Below are 20,899 nucleotides of genomic sequence, written 5' to 3' on the forward strand. Positions count from 1 at the left end.
TAGGACAGTTTTGCTGGAAAGAGGCCTAAAGAAAGAACAGGTATAGACTGTGCTTTATTTTGATAAAGGCAAATTAATTTATGCAAATACTGTTTTGTATTATCTTACCCTAGAGCAGTGTAGTTCTCAACCTGTGAGTCGTGACCTTTTTGGCAAACCTCTCCAAAAATATTTACAATTCATAACCATAGCAGAATCACAGTTATGAAGTAGCAACAAAATAGTTTTATGGCTGGAGTCACTACAACATAAGGAATTGTCTTAAAGGGTTGCAGCATTAGAAAATTGAGAACCACTGTACTTGAACATAAGGGCTTTCAGAATGGGAGCCTGTGGCATATTGAGCCACTTATTGCAGGTAGATTTTAAGAGGTCCAGTTGAACCCAGAGCCAGGTAAGCTAGGTGAGGCTATATTGGATAAACACAGGCTGCCTTTTAGAATGCTTCTAATTCAGTCAGTTTGTCTGGAAGAGATATGTATTGGAAGGTGAGTTAAGGTGGTATTAGGACTTAAAGTGAGTGTGCTCTTAAGCACTCCTCCGTGTAAGGTATGGCGGCTGCATTCTTCTCTGCTCGGCAAGTGAAATGGCACAGTGAGGTTAAGGTCGCTATGCTCCATGTTAAAGGCTCGCAAAAAGAAACATCGATTTCCTAATTTAACAACTATTTCTTTGAAGAGTAATAGAGTAATAGTTTGGGACACAGAGGGAAGTCTCCCACGTCATTAGGTATGATGTTTGAACGATTGTCACGGGGAGAATGACATTTTTAAGTCGTTTCTGACCGAGTAGATGGCCGTTTTTAACCAGAACTCAGATGAGGGCTACCACTTGGTTTTCATGGCTGAGTTTTCATTGATTTTTACTTTTTAATTTTTGTTAGGTACTGAAGATCAAAGCCAGACTTTGCACATGCTAGGATGGTTATCTACAAGGTTGCTAAAATTGTTCAAACCCCTTCCACTTACAGTAAGAATCAAAAAATTGATTTATTTGTACTGTAATATTCCCAGAGCTAAGTAACCTTTCCCTTGATCTTATCTCCAAAAGGCCAAGATGCAGTTGAGTGACAGTATGCCTGCATATTGTTTTAACATATTACACTACTTCTGACATTTTTGAAAAGTAATAATTCGAGACTTAATTTCCTTCATTTTGTATTCTTTTAACATAGGTATTGTTTTTACAGTATACCAACATTGCCTAAACCTTATTATGGTTATATTCCTTTCATGGGAACTGATATTGACTAGTAAGGTGTTACTCTAATCTCTCTGCTGTGGTCTGTTATAAGTGTTCTCCACCGATGAAATGAGCCAGTTCAATCCAAATTAAAGTATAAAAGGTTTACTGGGAAGCTGCTTTTGGTTGGGTTCACTGGTCCCAAGAAAAGGCAATGGGGAGAGAGACAGAGGGCATGGGAAAGAGAAAGAGTATGCACACGTCGGGAGAGAGAAAATGCAGAGTGAGGGAGAGAGGAGACCAAAAATGTCTGGACTGTATCGGGAAGAGCTTCCTGGGGAAGGGAAACTAGAAAGTTCAGAGTAGAGGGCCTGGTGTGCCAGCCATGTCCTGTAACTGGTAGGAACTGAGGGATGCTGGGAGAATCTGGAGGCCAGGTCTGCTTTGATGTGTAAAATATACAGCTCAGCTGCTTGTCCTGAGACTGAGTCCCAGTCTGAACACTGTGTCTCTTCATAATTCATGTTGAAATTTAGTCTCAATGTGTTGTACTGTGGTGTGAGTCCTTGAGTAGGTGATGCACGTAGGTTTCCATATGGTCTTTTCTAATATCCTTTAGTGTTATTCTTGCCTCTATCCTTGTCTCTGCCCTTTCTGCCTATTCCTCTTGCCACTTAAACCTCCCTCCCCATCATTATTCTCCCCGCTTTATATCACTAGTACAGGTAGAACCTGGACCCTAGAAAGGGAATATTGGTGGGAAGGGAGAACAAAGATCTGGCAGGAAGAGAACATAGATGATGTGCAGGATATCTATATCTTGTGTCTAGTTTATTACTGCTGTACATTCTGCAGATAGAAGTAGTTTATAGAGGACAGTGCTATACCATGATATTAAAATCTTCAATATTTTTATCTTATTAAAAATGCTCCTTTATCACAAATTTAACCTAATTTCTTGTTTGTCTTTTAAGAAATTCTAATTAGCAGAAGGCCTGAGTTTATGTTGCTAAGTAATAGTGGAATGTCTTAGTGGCTACTGGGATGAAGGCTTAATTTGCTCAGATGGGGATAACACCTTCCTAACCAATGTTTGCCAAACTGCTGAGGTGAGGTTGCTGGGTTAGTTCTTTCCACGTTGGAAATCTGAACTAAACCCCATATAGTAAGCTTGCTGATTAGTTGATTAGTATGGAAATTGAAAGTTTAAAAATGTTACTAAAAAGTCCTTTTATTTGGAAGCACCATCCCCTCACCCCCCCCTCCCGCCCCCCATTCCTCCAGCACTGAATGGCACCTTGTTGGGAACAGAGTCTTGTGAATTACAATCAGCTCACATTTAATCATCAGAGCAGGCTTACTTCAGTGTGGACAGAGTTCTGATAAAACTGGCAAGCTTTGGACAGAAACTTATAGAAAAGTAGACGCTGGCCACATGCAGATTACACAGAGAAGCAAGCTGATGTGCTGAACTGAGGAAAAGATCGTGAATGCGGTGGCTCCCAAAAGGCCTGCCATGCCATGTGTGTGGGCTTTGTGCTACGGTCACTAGAACTGAGTTGAGTTCTATGAGCTTGGTTCTAGCCACTTAGAAACTGCTGCCGATGAATGCAGACTTGAGTGCTTTGTACTAAAAAAGGTGCTTCTTCTAAATCGTCGTGTTTCCCGGAGAAATAAGTATGTTTTTATTGGGGTAAATTATATGTACTTATACTTACTGTTTGTGTATTCTGTTCTTAGAATGCTGCTAGAAAGAACACAGTTCTCAGGTTTACTGACTGGACCAGTCTCAGGACTGGAAAGTTGTAGTTTAGGCTGGATGGAGGTAGGAGGGCTCAGCTTACAGGCCTGTCTTTGCTGAGGCTTCCCAGTAGGCTATGGTAGTAATTACTTATGTATAGGGATTTGGGGAGAGGGAGAGCCCTGTCATGTTATGTTTGAGTGTTTTATAATCCACACAATTTTTGATGTAGTTACCATTAGCAGTGTGCATGTGTAGACTCTGCTTTTGACCTTGCTAGACACTTTGGCCTGTGTTTTCTTGACTTCCTTGCTTACACTTTTAGAGTACACATTGGCAGGTATAGAGATTGGACCACTTGTAACCTGCTAAACTGGCCAAAAAGATTTTAAGAATTGTTTTACAGCCAGTATCTTTATTTTTATTTCTGTACCACTACCAGGTGCAGTGCATGGTAAATGTGACTCTGCAGTGCCCAGGTTCTGTTTCTTTGTTGCCGTATATAGTGTAAAGAAAGCTATAGTCCTTTGTAGCCTTGAACAAGAGCTCTCTGTGAAGTAAAGCTAATGGGAGAGGGCTCAGTTTCAAGTTGCACTGCAGAGAACCAGTCCTGGTAACTAGATCCCAGCAGCACAGAAGCTGTGCCTCTCCAGCCAAGCCTGCCTGTCAGAGTGGAGGGGATGCTGTGGAATGGCATGCAGCCTAGAATGTCTACAAGGCCTATTCTCTTTAAGAGGCTGCTGCTGTTACTGCTTTCTTCCCCTCCACACCACCACCACCACCACCTCCTCCTCCTCCTCTTCCTCTTAAATGTATGTTTTTATTATTATTATTATTTTAGTTAGCATATATACTAATAGTTTTCAGTGACATTGGTTGGTAGATCTGTAGTATGATCAGGTAGTGGGAGGGTTGTTTCTGCAGGCCCATTCTGAGGCATCCTTTCCTCCTGAGATACCAGCCATACAGCTGATATAGTATGGAGTAGAGTTTATTTAGGGCATGGGGAGGGGAGTTGAGGATGGAGTGGAGAGTCAGAAAGGGGGAGGGAGAAGAGAGAAGAGACTGGCCAGGGACACGTGAAAAGAGAAGAGAGAGGGGAATGGAGAAGAGAGACAGAGGGTAAGAGAGTGGGGAGGGAGCACACAGTCCCTTGTATAGTCAGGCATTCCTAGCTGTTGCCAAGTAACTGTGAGGTAGAGCCTAGAAGAAATTCTAACAGACATTTTCATGAACATTTTCATTTGCCTCTCTGTTCTTTTTTTTGTTCTTATTCTACAGTTTTTATAAATCAGTCTGTCTGTCTATATAGTCTAATCTAATCTATCCATGACAAAGTCTCTACACAGCTCCGACTATCCTGGAACTCATGTAGACCAAGCTGGTATGCCTCGGCCACCTGATTGCTAGAATTAAGGGCGTGTACTACCATAACTGTCCTCAAACTTGTTTTCATTTAATAAGTATTAATGTCTTGCCTGCATGTATATATGTACACTGTGCATACGTGGAACCTAAGAAGCTCAGATGAGGGGACTGGAGTTATGGATGGTTGTAAGTTGCCATATAGATGCTTGGAACTGAACCCTAGTCCTCTGAAAGAGCAAGAAAAGTGCTGAGCCATCTCTTTTAGGTCCCTCTTTATATTGAATGTTAATGAGTCTCTATTGGAATAGAACAATGACCAGTATACAATCCAGAACTCAATAAAATCTTTGTGAGATAGATGATGGGTTTAAGACAGCCATTTTCAGTGTAATTGTTAAATCACATGGGTGTCTGTGGAGAACTCCATATACAGAGGTGTGGCCTTTTCTAAGTGTATTTTCCTAATTTCTCTAATGATTCAGAGCTAGATGCAATATGTTTAATAAAAACTAGATCTTTTGTGTACTGCTACTTATGATTTTTTACATTAGTACTTATTCTCTTATGTACGTGTTGAGGGGGTAGCTAATGCATATTCCCATTTAAGCTTAAATGGAAGATTTAGGCCAACTTAAAAATCTGAACATTCAAGGCCTATTGAAACAGTTTCCCTTCTTGTCAGGAAACTGACTGTGGCAGAGAAATGATGATAACTGGTATTGCTAAGAAGGATTGGGGTTTTATACCCAGCCGCCCTCACGCATTCACAGTCCTATACAACCTGACTTCATTAACCATAGAGGATTTTTTGTTGTTGTTGTTGTTGTTTTGTTTTGTTTTTAAATAATGTGTGGTATGTACTATTGGTATTTACTGCATCAGACACTAAAAGTGTAAAAATTTATAATTCACATTTTAACATAACTTCATACTTAACATAGTAACACAAATCATGTGTTTATGAAATAAAAGTGTTTCCCAAGAAAAGTATTTAGATCATGGCATTGTTTTATGTTTCTGCAAATCCTTTAATCTCTGGCTTGCTGCACAGCTGGGTATTCACATCTGCTCTGAATTCAAGTCTGAAGATGTGCTGCTGCAGTTGAAACATATGGGGAGCCTTGACTGTGCGGAAAGCTGGAATGTTTCCAAATTAAAACCAAAATTTATTTTTGGAATAAATTTCATCGTCTTTTTTATTACCAGGCTGACACACCAGCAGATGAACAGGTTTTTTTAGGGGCTCACTGTGATAATGGATCAGTGAAAGTTTTGTATATGTTTTATTTTTTGTTATTTTTAATTAAGTATATGTGCATAGGTGTGTGCCTGAAGATGCCAGAGCATGCCATCATCTCAAGCTTCTCCCCTATTTGGTGCTGGAATACTGCTCTTGACTGCTTAGCTCTCTGCACCCTTTTGTAATTCTTTTCTGTTAAAATATACATGCCTGTTAAAATATACACCAGTCTTGCCTTGGAGTCACAGAGATAGATCCACCTAACTCTGCCTTTCAAGTATTAATGATGTCTGCCATTACTCCTGGCCCTTTCTCTAACTTTTTAACACACCCTCTATTCCTATGTAATTTTGTAAGTTTTGTGGTTGCCAACCACATGGTGGCTCACAACCATCTGTAATGGGATCCGATGCCTTTTTGTGGCATGTCTATAAACATCTACAGTGTACTCGTATATATAAAATGAATAAGTAAATCTTTAAAAAAAAAACCCTTTCACAATCATGTGATACAATATTAAAATATCAGAACTATTAATTAATTCACCATTTTCCTTATTAACATTAGGTGCTGCGGCATTAGCAACTTTTAACAGTGTTTCTAAAAATCATAAGATTTCTTTTTTAATTTAAAGGCAAAATTTAATGATTGCCAACAAATTTTTAGTATTTCCTTGGAAGTGAAAGTTTTGTCTTGTTCATTTATAAGAAATATCTAAGAGATGTCAACTGAGAAACCACTCTGTTGTTTGAAGTATAAACTGACAAGGGTGCAACCAGGTTAGCCAAAAAGCCAAGGCCTGTTTGAGCTTGGGGCTCTGTGAACTGGGGACTAAGGGACACACTGGTGTTAAGATAAGGCTTCAGGGGGAGCTTTTGGCTTGGTTTTGTTGTTGTGCATAGTGATGAAGAATTCCTCACACGGTGGTTGTTCCTACATCTTTGCTAGGTAACCGTGTGCAAATGTGAGAAAGGGAGTACTGTAGTGACATGTGTGAAAGAAGGCTTGCTGCCCCACAGCACCAGAACATTCTGTAGGCCTTCTAGAGACCCAATACTACACCGAGTTTTAAAAGTTGATCACGCTTTAAAAGGAGCATGTTTTTAGTGCTAGGTGGTACTGTTCATCTGCACACACGTTTATTTATTATACCTGACTTGAAGTTCTGAGTACCTGGGCTTATCTTAACAATGAAACATGTTTTCTATGAAGTGGAGAGGATGCATCTTTCCACAAGATACCTGCCTCATTGCAAATAGAGATTGTGTAGCTTCATTGGCAAGGCACTACAAAGGACTAAACCCTGTTTGGCTTTAGGTGGTTGTGACAGAGATCTTTGCTTTGTGTGTTTGCCTTGGTTCCTCCATGGGGTGTTTTGTTTTTGTTTTTGTTGTTTGCTTTTTGGAGAAGAAAACCTTGAAGTGCTGTCACCCTCTTGCTCTTTCCCTGAGTACTGAGTGCAGCTTATGCCCTTTACACTTGACCTTAAACAGGCACTTGTCCATTAGGTCAGATTTTATGGTTTTCTTCTGCTTTGAAACACTACACTGGACACTTAGTCTCTGTTGATGGCCGGTTTGCTACAGCACCATATGGTACAGATTCAGACTCTTGCTCTTTTAAACAGTACAACAGTATGTGAACACCTTTCTCAGCTTACTGCAGGCTCAGTAGTCTTAGTTTACTTATACACCTCCTTATTCTGGAAATGTTTTCATAAGCATCATTGTAATGTCTTGCTCTTATCCTTTGGCCCAGCATGGTTTTCTCGATTCTTGCAGTACCTGAATTTTGAGCACAGGTTAACCTGTTCTAGTGGTTGCTGCTGTGGTTTTCTGCCAGCTCCCAAGATGCTCCTGTCTCTTGCTCTCTGTGTCATGCTAGGATTCCTGGGGTGAGAAACTCATGCTGTGATTTCGAGTTTGTGTGTGGTGCTGGTATCTGGACGCTGCCCCTCCTGCTTTTGTGGCTTGTGCTTTGATCATTGAGCCTGTGTCTCCAACCTGGGAGTTTGCCAGCAGCCATCCTTAAATCGTATGCACAGAAACCATAGTGTTGACACACACAAAAGTAGGTGCATTAGTAGCTATTGCTTAAAGAATTTAATTGATTTGGCCAAGCATAGTGGGTCAAACACCTTAATCCCAGGATGTGGCACTCAGAGGCAAGTGACTCTCTGAGTTCACAGCAAGCCAGAGCTACACAGAGAAACTCTGTATCAAAAAACTAGAGTTCAAAAAGAATTGATTTGATTTTGTTAAACTCAGTCTTAAATTTATTTTTCATTAGTTAATCAAATAACCTGGAACATATATTTATTCAGGGGATTTCTTCCTGAGATTGTATAATTACATTAAGATTTTTTTTTTTTTTGCTTTACAGTTTACATATGTGTTTTCATAAGCAGGGTATTATTTAGTCTTTAAATAATAAGAATTCTTTGCCTTTTAAAATATGTTTCAGAAGACATGAGAAAATGTCTCAAAGCTCTCATTCTTTAATGTAGTTTATATACTCAATTGTATTACCATAAACATTGGTAAGGATTTAGTTACTTTTCCTGAGAGGGGAAATTGAAAGTAGCATGTTTTCAGTGCTAGGTGGCACTGCTCATCTCCTCCTCCTCAGTGATTTCTGAAGGGCATGGAATGGTTAAAGATGGAATCTATTTTTGAAGGACAGACTTAAGCTCTGAATCCAGCTATTAAATTTGCAGGTATCAAAGAATGATATCATATTTTCTGACTTGGAAGTGATGAAGCCACATATAGTTCCTGGCACGTACCTATTGTGCCAAGCCAGTGACTTGGGGAAGTAGAAACAGGGTCACTGAGACAAGTTCAAGAGGTTGTTAATACTTAGGGTAACGTAGTGAAGCCTTCCTGCTTAAAAATAAACAAACAAACAAAACAAACCAACAATAATGATTTTACATTAGCTAGAGGTACTCTAACAAATCTAAAAAAAAATGCCTATTCTCAGGATCCTGGGTGCTAGACATCCAAGTTCAAGGGATTAGGGCCAGTGTCTTCTGAGGTTCTTTTGTGCCCATGGGGCTGTTAAGGTTGGTGCTTTCTAAGGCTCCTTTGTGTCCATATATCCTCAGTGTATCTCTTAGAAGGGTACCCCCCCCCGAAAAATACCCAAAAAGTTTTATTTGAGCTTAAAGACCTTGAAAGACTCAATCTTCCTCACAGTCATGTGTGAGGTAGGTCACTTCCTATGTACTAGAACACAGTGCAGCAATGTAGTGTTATTCCTAGTTATACTACTTTGGGTGTAGAGTTAAAAGGTGTAACAAACCCACCATGTTAAAGAGGTACCTGTGCCGCACCTCTTGGCTTCACACAGTCAGCTTGGCATAGCTCCTCATGTGGTCCTAGTGAGCAGCCTGGCCACAGATGAATGACAACTGCTCCTGGCGTTGAGAGCTCACCCCCATTCAGGAGTGTGCTAGTAGAAGATGCTATATGTATCTAAACCCTTGCTCAGTGGGGATTACATTGCCTGTGTATGACATGTTCTGGCTGCCTTTGAAGATGTGATAACATTTAAGACAGCATCATGTGTAAATTGTTGTCATTGCCTCCACTGCTTATGTAGATTGGTAACTTGGGTCAAGGTTTGGGATGAGCAGTGAGTCCTACTAGTATGGAGTTTTTCCTACTGATCTCATTTATCCACTCTGTCCTGCACTTCTGGTAGCCATCAGAGATTAGTATATGAATATTTCTCAGTAATAGCCCTGTCCATAGAAATGGTTTTCTCATATGTCAGTCTCATATTGAAGTGAGAATCATAATACTGAAAAAGAAAGGATTTTTTTTTCTCATTTTGTTTTTCTTTTTTAAAAATGTGATGGGGGGGGCTAATATTTAGAATAGAATAATTGCTGTGAAGTATAGGTCCATAAGTAAAGTTGAGTGGCACACAGCCATGCTCCTTTGTTTGTATTTACTGTTTTACACCACATGGTGACACTGAGTAGTTGTGACAGGCTGTATGGCTGGCTGAACCTCTAATAGTTACTGGCTCTTAAGAGAACATTTCTGATCTCTTTCTTAAATTATGAAATAGATTTATGCTAATATATACTTAAGTCTTGTTTTAGTGTGTCTCTTGCCTGACATCATCCTATCAGTGAGAGAATGTGGCATTATAAGATTGTTCCTCTCTCGTGGCTTTATGCATGTTCAGATCCTGTATATATACATACACAGACTTGACCTCTGTTATGAGATGGAGAGAGCTAGAGGTCAGGACTGAGGCTCCTCCCTGCTCAGGACTTTAAGATTGTGCCTTTTCCCAATAACTATTATGCTGAAATCTTAAATCTTGCAACCCCCCCCCCCACCCCCTTAAGTTAAAGAGACTAAAGGGAGTTTGCATTACATGCAATGCTAAAGGCCTTTGTGAATGAATCTTTGCCTTTTCAACAGGATGGTGCCCTATAAAAAAATAGCACTAGCTATGTTTTCTGTATGTCATCTTACTACCTATGGAAGTAACTATGTTAATGCTGCAAAGCAATAAGAACCTTTGTTTTACATCATTTAATAAAATTAAATGCTTTTTTTACAACATTGTTTACATTTTGTTTTAGTATTCTTGTACTGAGAAAATAATGAACTTTGTTTTATTTTTAGGGTTATGTCCTGTGTTGTGACCTCATGGTTTAAGTGGGAATAAAGATGAGTATAAGCAGTGATGAGGTCAACTTCTTGGTATATAGGTACTTGCAAGAGTCAGGTGAGTACTGCTATAAAGTAATAGGCCTCAAATTCTTTCACTATTCTCAAAATAATTTTTTTGCACTTGAAATTTGTAACAGTCCAAACTGTTGAGCTTTGTCTGTTTATTGGTGTCTGGACTGCCACTTTAAAGCTGTGTTTACTGCATGGTTTAACTCTCTGACTCTTTCAAATATGTTGGGATCATCTCAGGCAAATACATATAACTAGCAGTTTGTCTTTTGATGTCTAGAGGTCAGTTTTAATTAGGAGGGTGTTATGGCATGACATTGTTGCATATGTTTAGTAAAGACTCAGAAACATCAGGTTAGTGATGTATATTGCATGTATACAGTTAATTATTACTCCTACTTATGGTAGGAATAGTAAAGCTCAATTAATATTTTTCATAACATTTTTCAGAGGTATTAATCCCAATATATTTATTAAATATATTTTGATCTGAATTCTGATTGATGTATTCAGATGCTTATTATTATAGATCATTGAATGTGGTTTGCAATTAAGGTATTGAACATTTCAGATTTCTACATAAAAAGGTCTAATCATAATATAGAAATAAGACTACAAGTGAAATATTGCTGGACCAGGCAAGAAATGTAAATACCACTATTCCTCTCTGAGTAGCTGGGAAGATAATATGTGAGCGAAGAGGAAAAGAGCTCAACCATGGCGCGGGGGGTGGGGGGGTGGTAGAAAGAGAGAAAGACAGCAGTAAGCAGAGTGGGGGCTGGAGGGGTGTGATACTGAAACTAACTGACCACAGGGAGGGGGGATAACGGAGACAGGGGAAGGTTTGGAGTTTGTTTATACTGTGAGGGGAAAAGCAGATCAAACAGACTGCTTAACCATCAAATACACGATGGTTAATAAAGACACAGAACAGTAGCCCTGGTGACTGTTCCCATTCAGCCTGTGAAAGTGTTTACAAATTATTATGTAACACTCTGCCCAACATGGGAAGAATCAGGTGTGTGGACACCATAGCTCAAACACCCCAGGTTTGCAGCTTTGGGATGACTAGTCATCAAGCAGTGGGAAGGACTTGGGGGGTAGGGATTTGTTAGGAAGTCTCACTTGATGTATTGGAAAGACTACTCAGTGTTTAGGTCAAACCACTGGGCATTACTGTTTGAGCACATCAGAAACAGCTGAGCACCTTACCCTGTGATTTATCCAGTGTCCAGGTGAGGCATCGAGGGCGAGGTGCCTTACAGTGTTAACTGCTTGTTCAGATTCTCCTCTTTCCAAACAGTTCTACAAACTGCTGTTGATATTTCTACAAGAAAATAATCAGGAAAGAGGGGAGGTAACAAAATACTGATCTGTCTAATTTCTTAAAGAATATCCAGTGATGCGATATTAAATGTCTCATGAAGTTACCTGTATTCTTGGTAAAGAATGTGAATTACACATGTATTTGGATGGTGTAGGTTACAGTGGAGATCAAGGGAGAGAGCTGGCAGTGGGTCACCAGAGACCCAGTGTGCAGTCACATGGTCAGAAAGTGTCATCTCCAGCTACAGATGGTTCAAGGCCAGCCTGGGCTATATATAAAACCTTTTCCCATTAAAAGCAAATCTAAAGCAAGAGTTGTATTTTCAAGGATTGTGAATAATCAGCTCAAGTCATCTTAGGTAATCAGTGTGTGTTACAGTACCAAATGGACTTTTTATTATGTCTTACCAACATATTTTCATCATACTGCTATTGAAGAATTAGTAGATAGCATGTATAGAAGTGCAAAAGTATCTTTATATTGTAACTTTTTATGACAGGAGAAAATTGGTGTACTTGATGGCATTTTAACTGAGGATATTTACCCTCCTGCTACACCTTGCCATAAATGTCAACATACCTTCTTTCCCAGAGTTTTTGTCTGCTCTTGTTTGTGTCCTTGGCAGCTTGTATTAGAATCTCTTGGAAAACAGCAGGAGGTCCAGATGACTTAAAGGGCAAGATTGTGTGTTAGTCATAGGACAATTTAAAATTGATAGAGATGGCTGGCAAGATGGCTCAGTGTATGGGAAGGCACTTGCCTTGAAAGCTGGTGACCCGCTTTGGATCCCTGGAACCCATGAAAAGTTGAAAGAGAGAACACAGTCCATGAAGTTCTCTTAACTCCATCTCCCCCAATAATAACAATAATAAATAACAACAACAACAATTAAATTTTAAAATACTTAAGTTTTTTCAAAAGAAGACAGGAAGTATGCATTATATATGCAAGCATGTTCATGATATTACATAAGAAAACTTATAAATAATGACTTGAGTCTAGAGTGAACAGCCTGAAAGGTGTACATACTGAGGTGTGGACTGAGCTGTCTTCCCAGAACCATCATGGATAGTGCTGAGTATGTAGACAAGGGACAGCAAGCAGTGGAATGTGACATTTTATATATATATATATATATATATATATATATATATATATATATATAGTCACCAGACTTTTAAGTTTCTTCCAGATGCAGAAGACTGTAGAGTTGAAGGATATTACAGTTCTGTGAATTCAGTACAAGAATCTGGAACCTAGTATCTCAGCTACTACAGACTCCATTGGCTGTAGATCTGAGCACTTACCTTCTGTTCAGAAAGCTAATCCTTGGTTCTGACATCCAATGATACATGACTCTTGTCATCTCTGGAAGCATGGGGTTCAGTTGTATCAGCACCATTGATTTCAGGTTTGCTTCTGGCAATCAGTTAAATATTTAAGCAATAGGATACAAGTTGCTTGAGTCATAACTATTTGTCTTGAAATGTCTAATAACACAAAATGCCTTCCTACTCCTTACTGCATCCCCTATGAAATAAGGAGCCAGAAAGAAAGGAGGTCAAAGAGCCCTCGACAGAAATGCTTTAAAACTAAGACTGTGGGGTGACTGGGCTTGAGGGAAGTGTCTTGTTCTGGTTCTAGGGTGGGGAAAGCCTTAGGAAGCTCTGATTCTGTTTTGACAAATAATTGGTTTAGAAGTAACATGTTCCAGTAAGAATTTGTAATGTCTGTTCCCTAAATACTGAATTTAATGTTGACCAGACTGCTTATGTAGAGGGAATGAAGGTATTTTAGTCTTAGGCCTCTAGATGATTGACTTCAGAAATGAGGTTGTTTTTTGAAAAGAGATGGCATGGTGATAGTTTTCAGTACTCAGTTGGGGTTGACTTTCCAAATTGGCTGAGAAGATTGCTGAGGCCCCCACCATTCAACCTTTTTAGGAATCTAAACCAGTGTAACAAATACCTCTTAGGAAATGATTTTTTCCCCTTTGCGGTAATCTTAAAAAGTACTTGTTATATATCAGTAAGGATTGACTTGAACCAGTGCTCCTCCTGTAGTTAGTATTTGCCCCAAGGTGTGAATTTGAATTGCTTATTGACTTACCTGGCATCCTTATGCAGTAACTACTCAGTCGTGATAAATCATGTAATTGAACCAGACACAGTGTTCACTAGAACTAAACTGATGTGGATTTTCCCCACCACCCAATCCACATCCAATTTTGTTAGGTGGGGGTGTTAAATAAGATTTCCTAGTAATTTCTTGTGAACTTACTGGTGTGTATTCTTCTAGCTGCTTTGTTCAAGAAGATAAAATTTCAGCCAAGCACTGGTGGTGCATGCCTTTAATCGTAGCACTTGGGAGGCAAAGGCAGGTGGATCTCTGAGATCAAGGCCACCAAGGGCTGCAGAGAAACCTTTTGCTTCTTTTGTATGTTTGGTTGGAGAAGTCTTCCCAGATTTGAGTATCACTGCACATGTCCAGTTGTTCGGTAAACATCTCTGTTGATGATGCCATAAAACAGATACATTTTTTGATTGACTAAGGAGAAATTTCAAAAATCAAAATGCACTTACTACTACAACTACTAAGGCCATTAAAATCATTAGATTATGATGTTGGAAAGTCTTAGGAAGACCACCCCCCCTAATGGTTTTAGAACCATGGTGCAGATAGTCTAGCTTATTAGCACATCTTCAAAATTATCACATCTCCTGGATGTAGGCCCACTACCATACCGTAATTTTGTGATACAGAGCTTATCCAAATGATGTAGAAAGTGGACACTCCTAATCAAAGAATCTGATATCCAAACTGCTTCAAAATTCAATATCATTTAATAACTAATTTAATACAAATAGAAAATTCCTCATCTAATCTCATGTTGACTTGTCTCAGTTAAAATACAGCTCAATACAATGTTACAACGAATCCCTCCAGATAGCAGGTGATATGTACTGTAAACGAATCTATTTTAACATGGGTATCAGCCCCAAGAAAGCAGTCTCCTTTTGGATACACAGATGGTTCAGGATCTGAAGTCATGTGGCCATTTCAGACATGAAATACTTGACCCATGCTTTAGTTACAAGATCATACATCAAAACCACCCATGTTACTGTCTTTAACTTAGAACAACTTGGAAATGTTTAACATTAAGCTTCTGTACCAGTCACACTTCATTCATTTCTCTGCTTTGACAGTTTTCACTTAACCTCAGTAGTGTTACTAAAATGTCAGTACCAAATGACAACACAGTTTCTGTTGACTCATACAAAGGTAATTAAGTAGATAATCTTCATGCCCTGTACCAGGGCGACCTTACTCCTCAAGTTAAACTGGCAATCAGTAATTCATGTCTAGCTTCAGTTGGCCTTTTCTGTGTGTGTTTTAATGAGATGAGTAGGCACAGATGTGCAAATCGGCATTTGTGCTTCTTTATAATAAAGTATGTAATAAAACAAGAATTAGGACTGTTAGACTTTCAAGTCAGTTTTTCTTATTTTTGTAAGTGGAATTATAATTTTGTATAGTATAGAAAGTTTCTACTTCTTATTTCAAGTGGCAGTGTTAAAGACAAAAGATCCAGTCTAGAGTACTTGCTCGGTGTTTTGTCTCACTGTTCTTTTCTCTTTGCCTTTGTATTTTGGATTGTTATTTTTGACATCGTATGGCAGAACTACAAAGAAGCATGTGTGCATTGCTAGTGGCTTTATATATTTGTGTAATGTTTGGAAAACAGCATGATGGTCATAATGATCATCCTTAACACCCCCCCCCCCCCAACACACACACACACACTTTGAGGTAAACTTTTTCTAGGAGGAGGAAAAACTTCATGTATGGCAAAAGCCATCCATGCACACAAGGTAAGAATCTATGCAAAAGAGAACTCCATGGCTTAATGCCATCTTGGTTAAGTAATTCAGAGGGTATAGTATTCATATGAACTCTAAACTATTTAGTAGATTTACCTTTGCCTGTTTCAGGGTGTGGAGAACACTAGGGATCAAACAAGCCAGGCTCTTGTGTGTAGGTGGTCTAGCACCAAGCTTACTCCTCAGTCCTTTATTTAAAAGTAAAGTTTAGGGGATGTATCTAGTGTGTATCCGGTGTGTGAGTGCTGTCCATAGCGCTGTGGAATTGAGCTCCTATGTGGGCGCTGTTGTGTTCATTTAAGCTTTCCCTTGGGGCCAGGGAGGAGAAACTTTGCTTGTCCAAGTGCCCTGTATGACAACCATGATAGTCAAAACCATTTCTTTTTTTAAATTCTTGCCTTTTGTGTTTGCAAAGTATAGTTACCAGGCTCCTGAGAACTCATTATCTTCTTAAAGGCCAGCTTGTCCTTGGAAGCACTGCTTGCTTAAACAAGCAGTAGGAAATCAGGAACTACATGGTTGCCTATACAGTTCAGGCACATGTACACACTCACACATGTACAAGTACTTATCCTGCCACTGTTTGTCTGTTGATGGGCTCCTCTGCCTCCTGCTCTTAGGTATCCTACATGCATTATTGAGGCACTATTCTATCAGACTGACTTTTACCTGTGAAAAGAAGGAATGCTGGCTTCAATGAGACAGATTTCAACAGTTTGCAGAATTAAGAAATTCCCTTTGCTCTTGTATAAATTTAACAACATTTTCTTCAAATAAGTGGGAACTTTTTTTTCCCCCCGAGACAGGGTTTCTCTGTGTAGCTCTGGCTGTCCTGGAACTCACTCTGTAGACCAGGCTGGCCTCGAACTCAGAAATTCGCCTGTCTCTGCCTCCTGAGTGCTTGGATTAAAGGTGTGAGCCACCACACCCAGCAAGTGGGAACTTAAAGGGGAGCATAAACCTAGTTCAAGTTTTAGTGGTTTTTGTTTGTTTTTTAAACAAAGACTGGTTTTTCTGGAGTGACCGATTGACCTATTTTTATACTTTGTAAAATGTGTTTTAATAGAGTAGCATTCTGAAGAGATTATTAAATAGGTGATTTACAAGTTTCTCAGAGTTAAAGGATTACTGTATTTGAACCCTTCCCTTGGCTGCCACATCAAACAGCCAGAGTAGATTACTTGGTATTTACCATGCATGTGTGACTGCTAAGATTACAGGAGAAGCTAATTAGCCTGGGATAGTGAGATGACACGTAAGAAGACTGTTGGGCTCAGAGGCATGGGCTAGTGGAGCTTGGCGAGGATACCAGATACCATTGGCCATCCCTTAGACTTAATGTGTGCACTGGGAACACTGGAGTTGTGTGGAGATGAAACTTTGGAGAAAGGTAGGGCTGAGCTGCAGAAATGGCTGTACCTATGTCACAGGAGTTCACTGTGAGAGCTGAGGTGATTGCTAGTAGGGTTTGTTAAGTAATGCTGTCATCGTTCAGATAGTAGTCAGGCGACGGAAGGGAGGGAGGGAGGGAGGGAGGGAGGGAGGGCAGATGGACGTACGAGTGGGAAGAGTTCAAACAGGGTGAGGAAGACTAAACTTTGTTAGATGACAAGGATAGGTTCAGAGATAGTCTTTTAACAGTTTTGGCTGTAGGAGCACTCAGCCTGATGGAGGTTGAACGTGAGTGGCCAGAGGGGAAGTGGGAGTTTGTATTACTGACCTTGAGGTGAGTTGGACATTTCCAAGGAAAAGAGTTTCCATAAGGGAAACAAGAGTTGTTGTGATAGGCCAAAACTGAGTGACCCTGTGTATGTGAGTACTGTAGAGATGGCATTCCAGTTCAATGGCTGGTCAGATGTGTACACATAGGCCTTTCTTGGGGTAGCAGGATGGAGAGGCCAGCTAGCCAGCCCCTGTTTCTGGTTGCCCCTTGCTGTTTGCGATCACTCAGCACATTTGCAGTATCTTGAGGCGCCCACTAGCCTTTCTCCACATCTAGCAAAACAAACCTTAAGCATGCTCAGCTTTCCTGCTCAAATTGAATTCTACCTGGTACTGCAAACACTTAAATTCTTGGGCAGATCTTTGAGCTTAAACTGGAAGAATGTTGGATAGGGCCTGGAATCTAATAGTGCTGACCAGTGCTGCATTTGAGGAGAATGTAGAGAAAATCAGATTTTATTCATAACTATTTATTTTAACTATAAATGAGTAGAGTTGCCTTCCCATCCTGGTTGTAAGGTTAGTAAGGTGTCCCTTTGTTTCATGGGATGGCCTGTCCTGTTTCTCAGTCCCTGAGGGCCGACTGAGCAGTGATGGACTGCTGCTCTCTGGCCGGATGTATAATCTTGCTCCCATAGTTTGGCTTTTTAAGAGAAGCAGGATGCAGAATGGATTTGAGTCTTTACAGTATCCTCTGTTTCCCAGCCTTAATTCATAATAGAGTGTATTCAAAATCTCATGTCCATAGGTTCTCTAGCACACAGTGCTTTCCCTAATGGCATCTTCTAGTTCAAAGGGTTTCCAGGGAGAAGAGCTTACTGAGGGCCTGCATTGTTCCTTACACAGGAATCTCCTGTCTCCATGTCTCCAACTTGATCTCCTCACCTCCCGCCATTTTCCCTAGTGTTTCCAGTGCTTGGTCTTGCCTTTCTGCTCTGTGCCTCTGCTCTGTGCCCTGCCAAACTCAGGACTTTGGAATTTCTGAAGGATAATGTTTCAGGATGGTGTCTTCCATCTCATGCCACATTTGCCTCAGCCATCTTTGTGATCTCTAGTTAAACATAAAACTCTTAAATATCCTTTATCACAAGCTAGTCTGTGGGTAAAATCATGAAGTTAAAAGCAAGGTCTCTGAGAAATGCCTTTCTCCCTTCTCCCACTGTGGGCCATTAAGGCAGAAGTAGACGCTTTGAGAACCCAACCATGCATACATTAGCCACCCCAGTCAAGTGGTATCTGGAATCATGCAGTCTTTTAAAACTTGGTAAACTGTTAGGGGATTTCAGTAAGGAGAGTGGCCACCCTGTCCATTACTGGAACTTCACTTTGCTCTCTGGACCAGATTTTTGTAACAGTATGAATGAGGCTCATATCAAGAGATTGGCTATGTACCCTCATGTTTTTAAGTATTTTTCTTTAATTATTTAATTTTTAATTACTTAATTTTGTGGCCCAATCCTCCACTGGAATATGGTGGGTAGTCTGCTTGCCCCCTGAGTGCTGGAACTAATTGTTAAAGGAGGCCTAAAAACTGTACTTTCATCTTGTAGTTCTTTGTTTAGAGCTGGGTGATAGAGGCACACAACTTTGATCCTAGCACTCAGGAGGCAGAGGCAGGCACAGATTTCTGTGAGTTTAAGGTGAGTTTGTTCTGAAGAGCGAGATCCAGGATAGCCAGGGCTATACAGAGAAACTTTATCTTAGAGAAGCAACAACAAAAAGTTTAGATGAGTTATTACTAAATAGTAATAAAATAGTAATATTTTTTTAGTCACTGAATATATATATAAAAATAATATATGAATTCAGTTACAATTTGATTTATATTTCCTTTGGAAACAGTTTCATACAGCCCAGGTTGCTCTTATGTAGTCAAAGATAATCTTGAAGTCCGATCTTCCCACCTGTTCACTTCTGCGTGTTGGCAGTATGGGTGTGCACCATTGCACACAGCATGGCAGTGTTGCTCCCAGAATCTAAATGCATGGTAGGCAGGCATTGCTGGCCCACTCACATCTGCTGCCCCAGACTGCGTTATTTTGTCTTGTTTGTGTTGTTTTCTAGTTTGGATTTATTTCCTAAAGTCTTTTTTTTTTTTTTCATTCAATAGGCCACAGAACTATGATCTGTCACATGAATCTTGATTTCATTTTGTCTCATGAAGCAGGTGAAATGTGTTGTAGCTCACAGCTTCTCAGTGTTTTGCATTTGATGCATTTTCTTGAGAAAAGTTGTATTACTGTTGTACAGTTAGAAAAACTGAAGATATGTAACCCATTAGAAGCCAGATGTACAGTGAGCAGTGAGCAAAGGAAAGTAAAAGGCCGACAAGTTTCTCTTTTAATATTTTTATTTTAAATCATATCTTAGTTGTTCATTTACATTGTCAAGTGATGATATGTAATATAAAAGATAACAAGGTTTTTTTCTGTTTGTAATTTAATGTGATGTTACTAGCATCATAAGTTCTCACGGTGTTTCTTTTGCTTTTAGGATTTTCTCATTCTGCGTTTACCTTTGGTATAGAGAGCCATATAAGTCAGTCCAACATAAACGGTGCCCTGGTTCCACCCGCTGCACTCATCTCTATCATCCAGAAAGGCCTGCAGTATGTAGAGGCAGAAGTTAGCATAAATGAGGTAAGGCAGATGAGTTCCATTTCAAACACTGATTCTGATTCTTAAATGTGGTTGTTTATTGAGTATCTGACCTTGACTTCATGGGTTCAGACAGATTAAAATTATTCTTCATAAATGTACCGGGCTTCATACCAGCGGATAATTTCTGTAGACTAAATCTGTGTGTGTGTGTGTGTGTGTGTGTGTGTGTGTGTGTGTGTGTGTGTGTAAGCAAAGGAAATCATGTTTAACACATAAGTAGTTTGGCTGGAGAGTACTAAGAACAAACTGATGGCAAGGACATAAAAAACCACTGTTAGTTTCATGTACCCTGATGTTGGAAGCCAATTTATTTATAATTGATGCCAACATTGATTCTCAGAGCTGCGTGTCCAAGGTTCATGTGTAAGTAGTGTGTTTATTTCTGGTGTTGGCGTGCTACTTGTGCCTGAGGCTATCTTACCTGCTCCCTGATTCTATAAATTAGCTTTGTAGCACAGCCGAACGAACTCATTTAGTTCTGGACTGTCACTGGGTAGCTGCTGGGAACATGAGGCGCTGTAACAAGGATCTTACAGCCTTTAAAGCATTAATAAGCACACACTGCATGTTCTTTCTGAGTAGAGCTTTGTTGTAGCTACAATGTTTAGTGTATGGCCAGAATATGTAGAGGTAAACACATGCCCCCCCCCCTTTTTGTAAAAGTAAATGAAAAGATATTAGGTGTTTAAAGTAGTCCAGTCCCCTGTTGGGTATCCTCAGTGGTGGGTTACTACATTGCCACAGTTAGCATTATCTGTGGGTCCCTTCATTTACTCCTACTGTCAAGTTTGTATATCACACACATCTAGATCACTTCTGTGATATGATCATCCTGTAATGTTTAGAGAAAACCAGTAAGGTCAAGATCTGCTCCTGGTCAGTACAGGTGCATTCCTTTATCCCAAGGCCTGGATCCTGTGGTGTGACATATTCATATTGGTCAATGTTTTTTACTAACAGCTTTTCTTACCTGGATGTTATACATTATCATTTTATTATCTTTAAGCTTTTGTGAAGGGCCTCTTGTATTGGTTTGTCTTTGTGCAGAGTTGAGCAGGACCTCAGTGACAGT

The 20,899-nt window shown here is 39.8% G+C and overlaps 1 protein-coding gene across 3 annotated transcripts in view; it reads left to right on the forward strand.

Moving 5' to 3' along the window:
- The window catches only part of Tbl1xr1 (transducin beta like 1 X-linked receptor 1), a 136,600-nt gene that overhangs the window by 95,854 nt on the left and 19,847 nt on the right, over window positions 1-20,899 (forward strand). For all 3 annotated transcript variants that reach the window (XM_029475478.1, XM_021157626.2, XM_029475479.1), the window contains 2 exons: window positions 10,178-10,280; window positions 19,661-19,806. In XM_029475478.1, coding sequence (XP_029331338.1) covers window positions 10,223-10,280; window positions 19,661-19,806 — 204 coding nt within the window. In that variant the 5' untranslated portion in view covers window positions 10,178-10,222. The remainder of the gene's footprint in view (window positions 1-10,177; window positions 10,281-19,660; window positions 19,807-20,899) is intronic.

Source organism: Mus caroli, chromosome 3 (assembly GCF_900094665.2).
Source record: "Mus caroli chromosome 3, CAROLI_EIJ_v1.1, whole genome shotgun sequence".
NCBI classification, from domain to species: domain Eukaryota; kingdom Metazoa; phylum Chordata; class Mammalia; order Rodentia; family Muridae; genus Mus; species Mus caroli.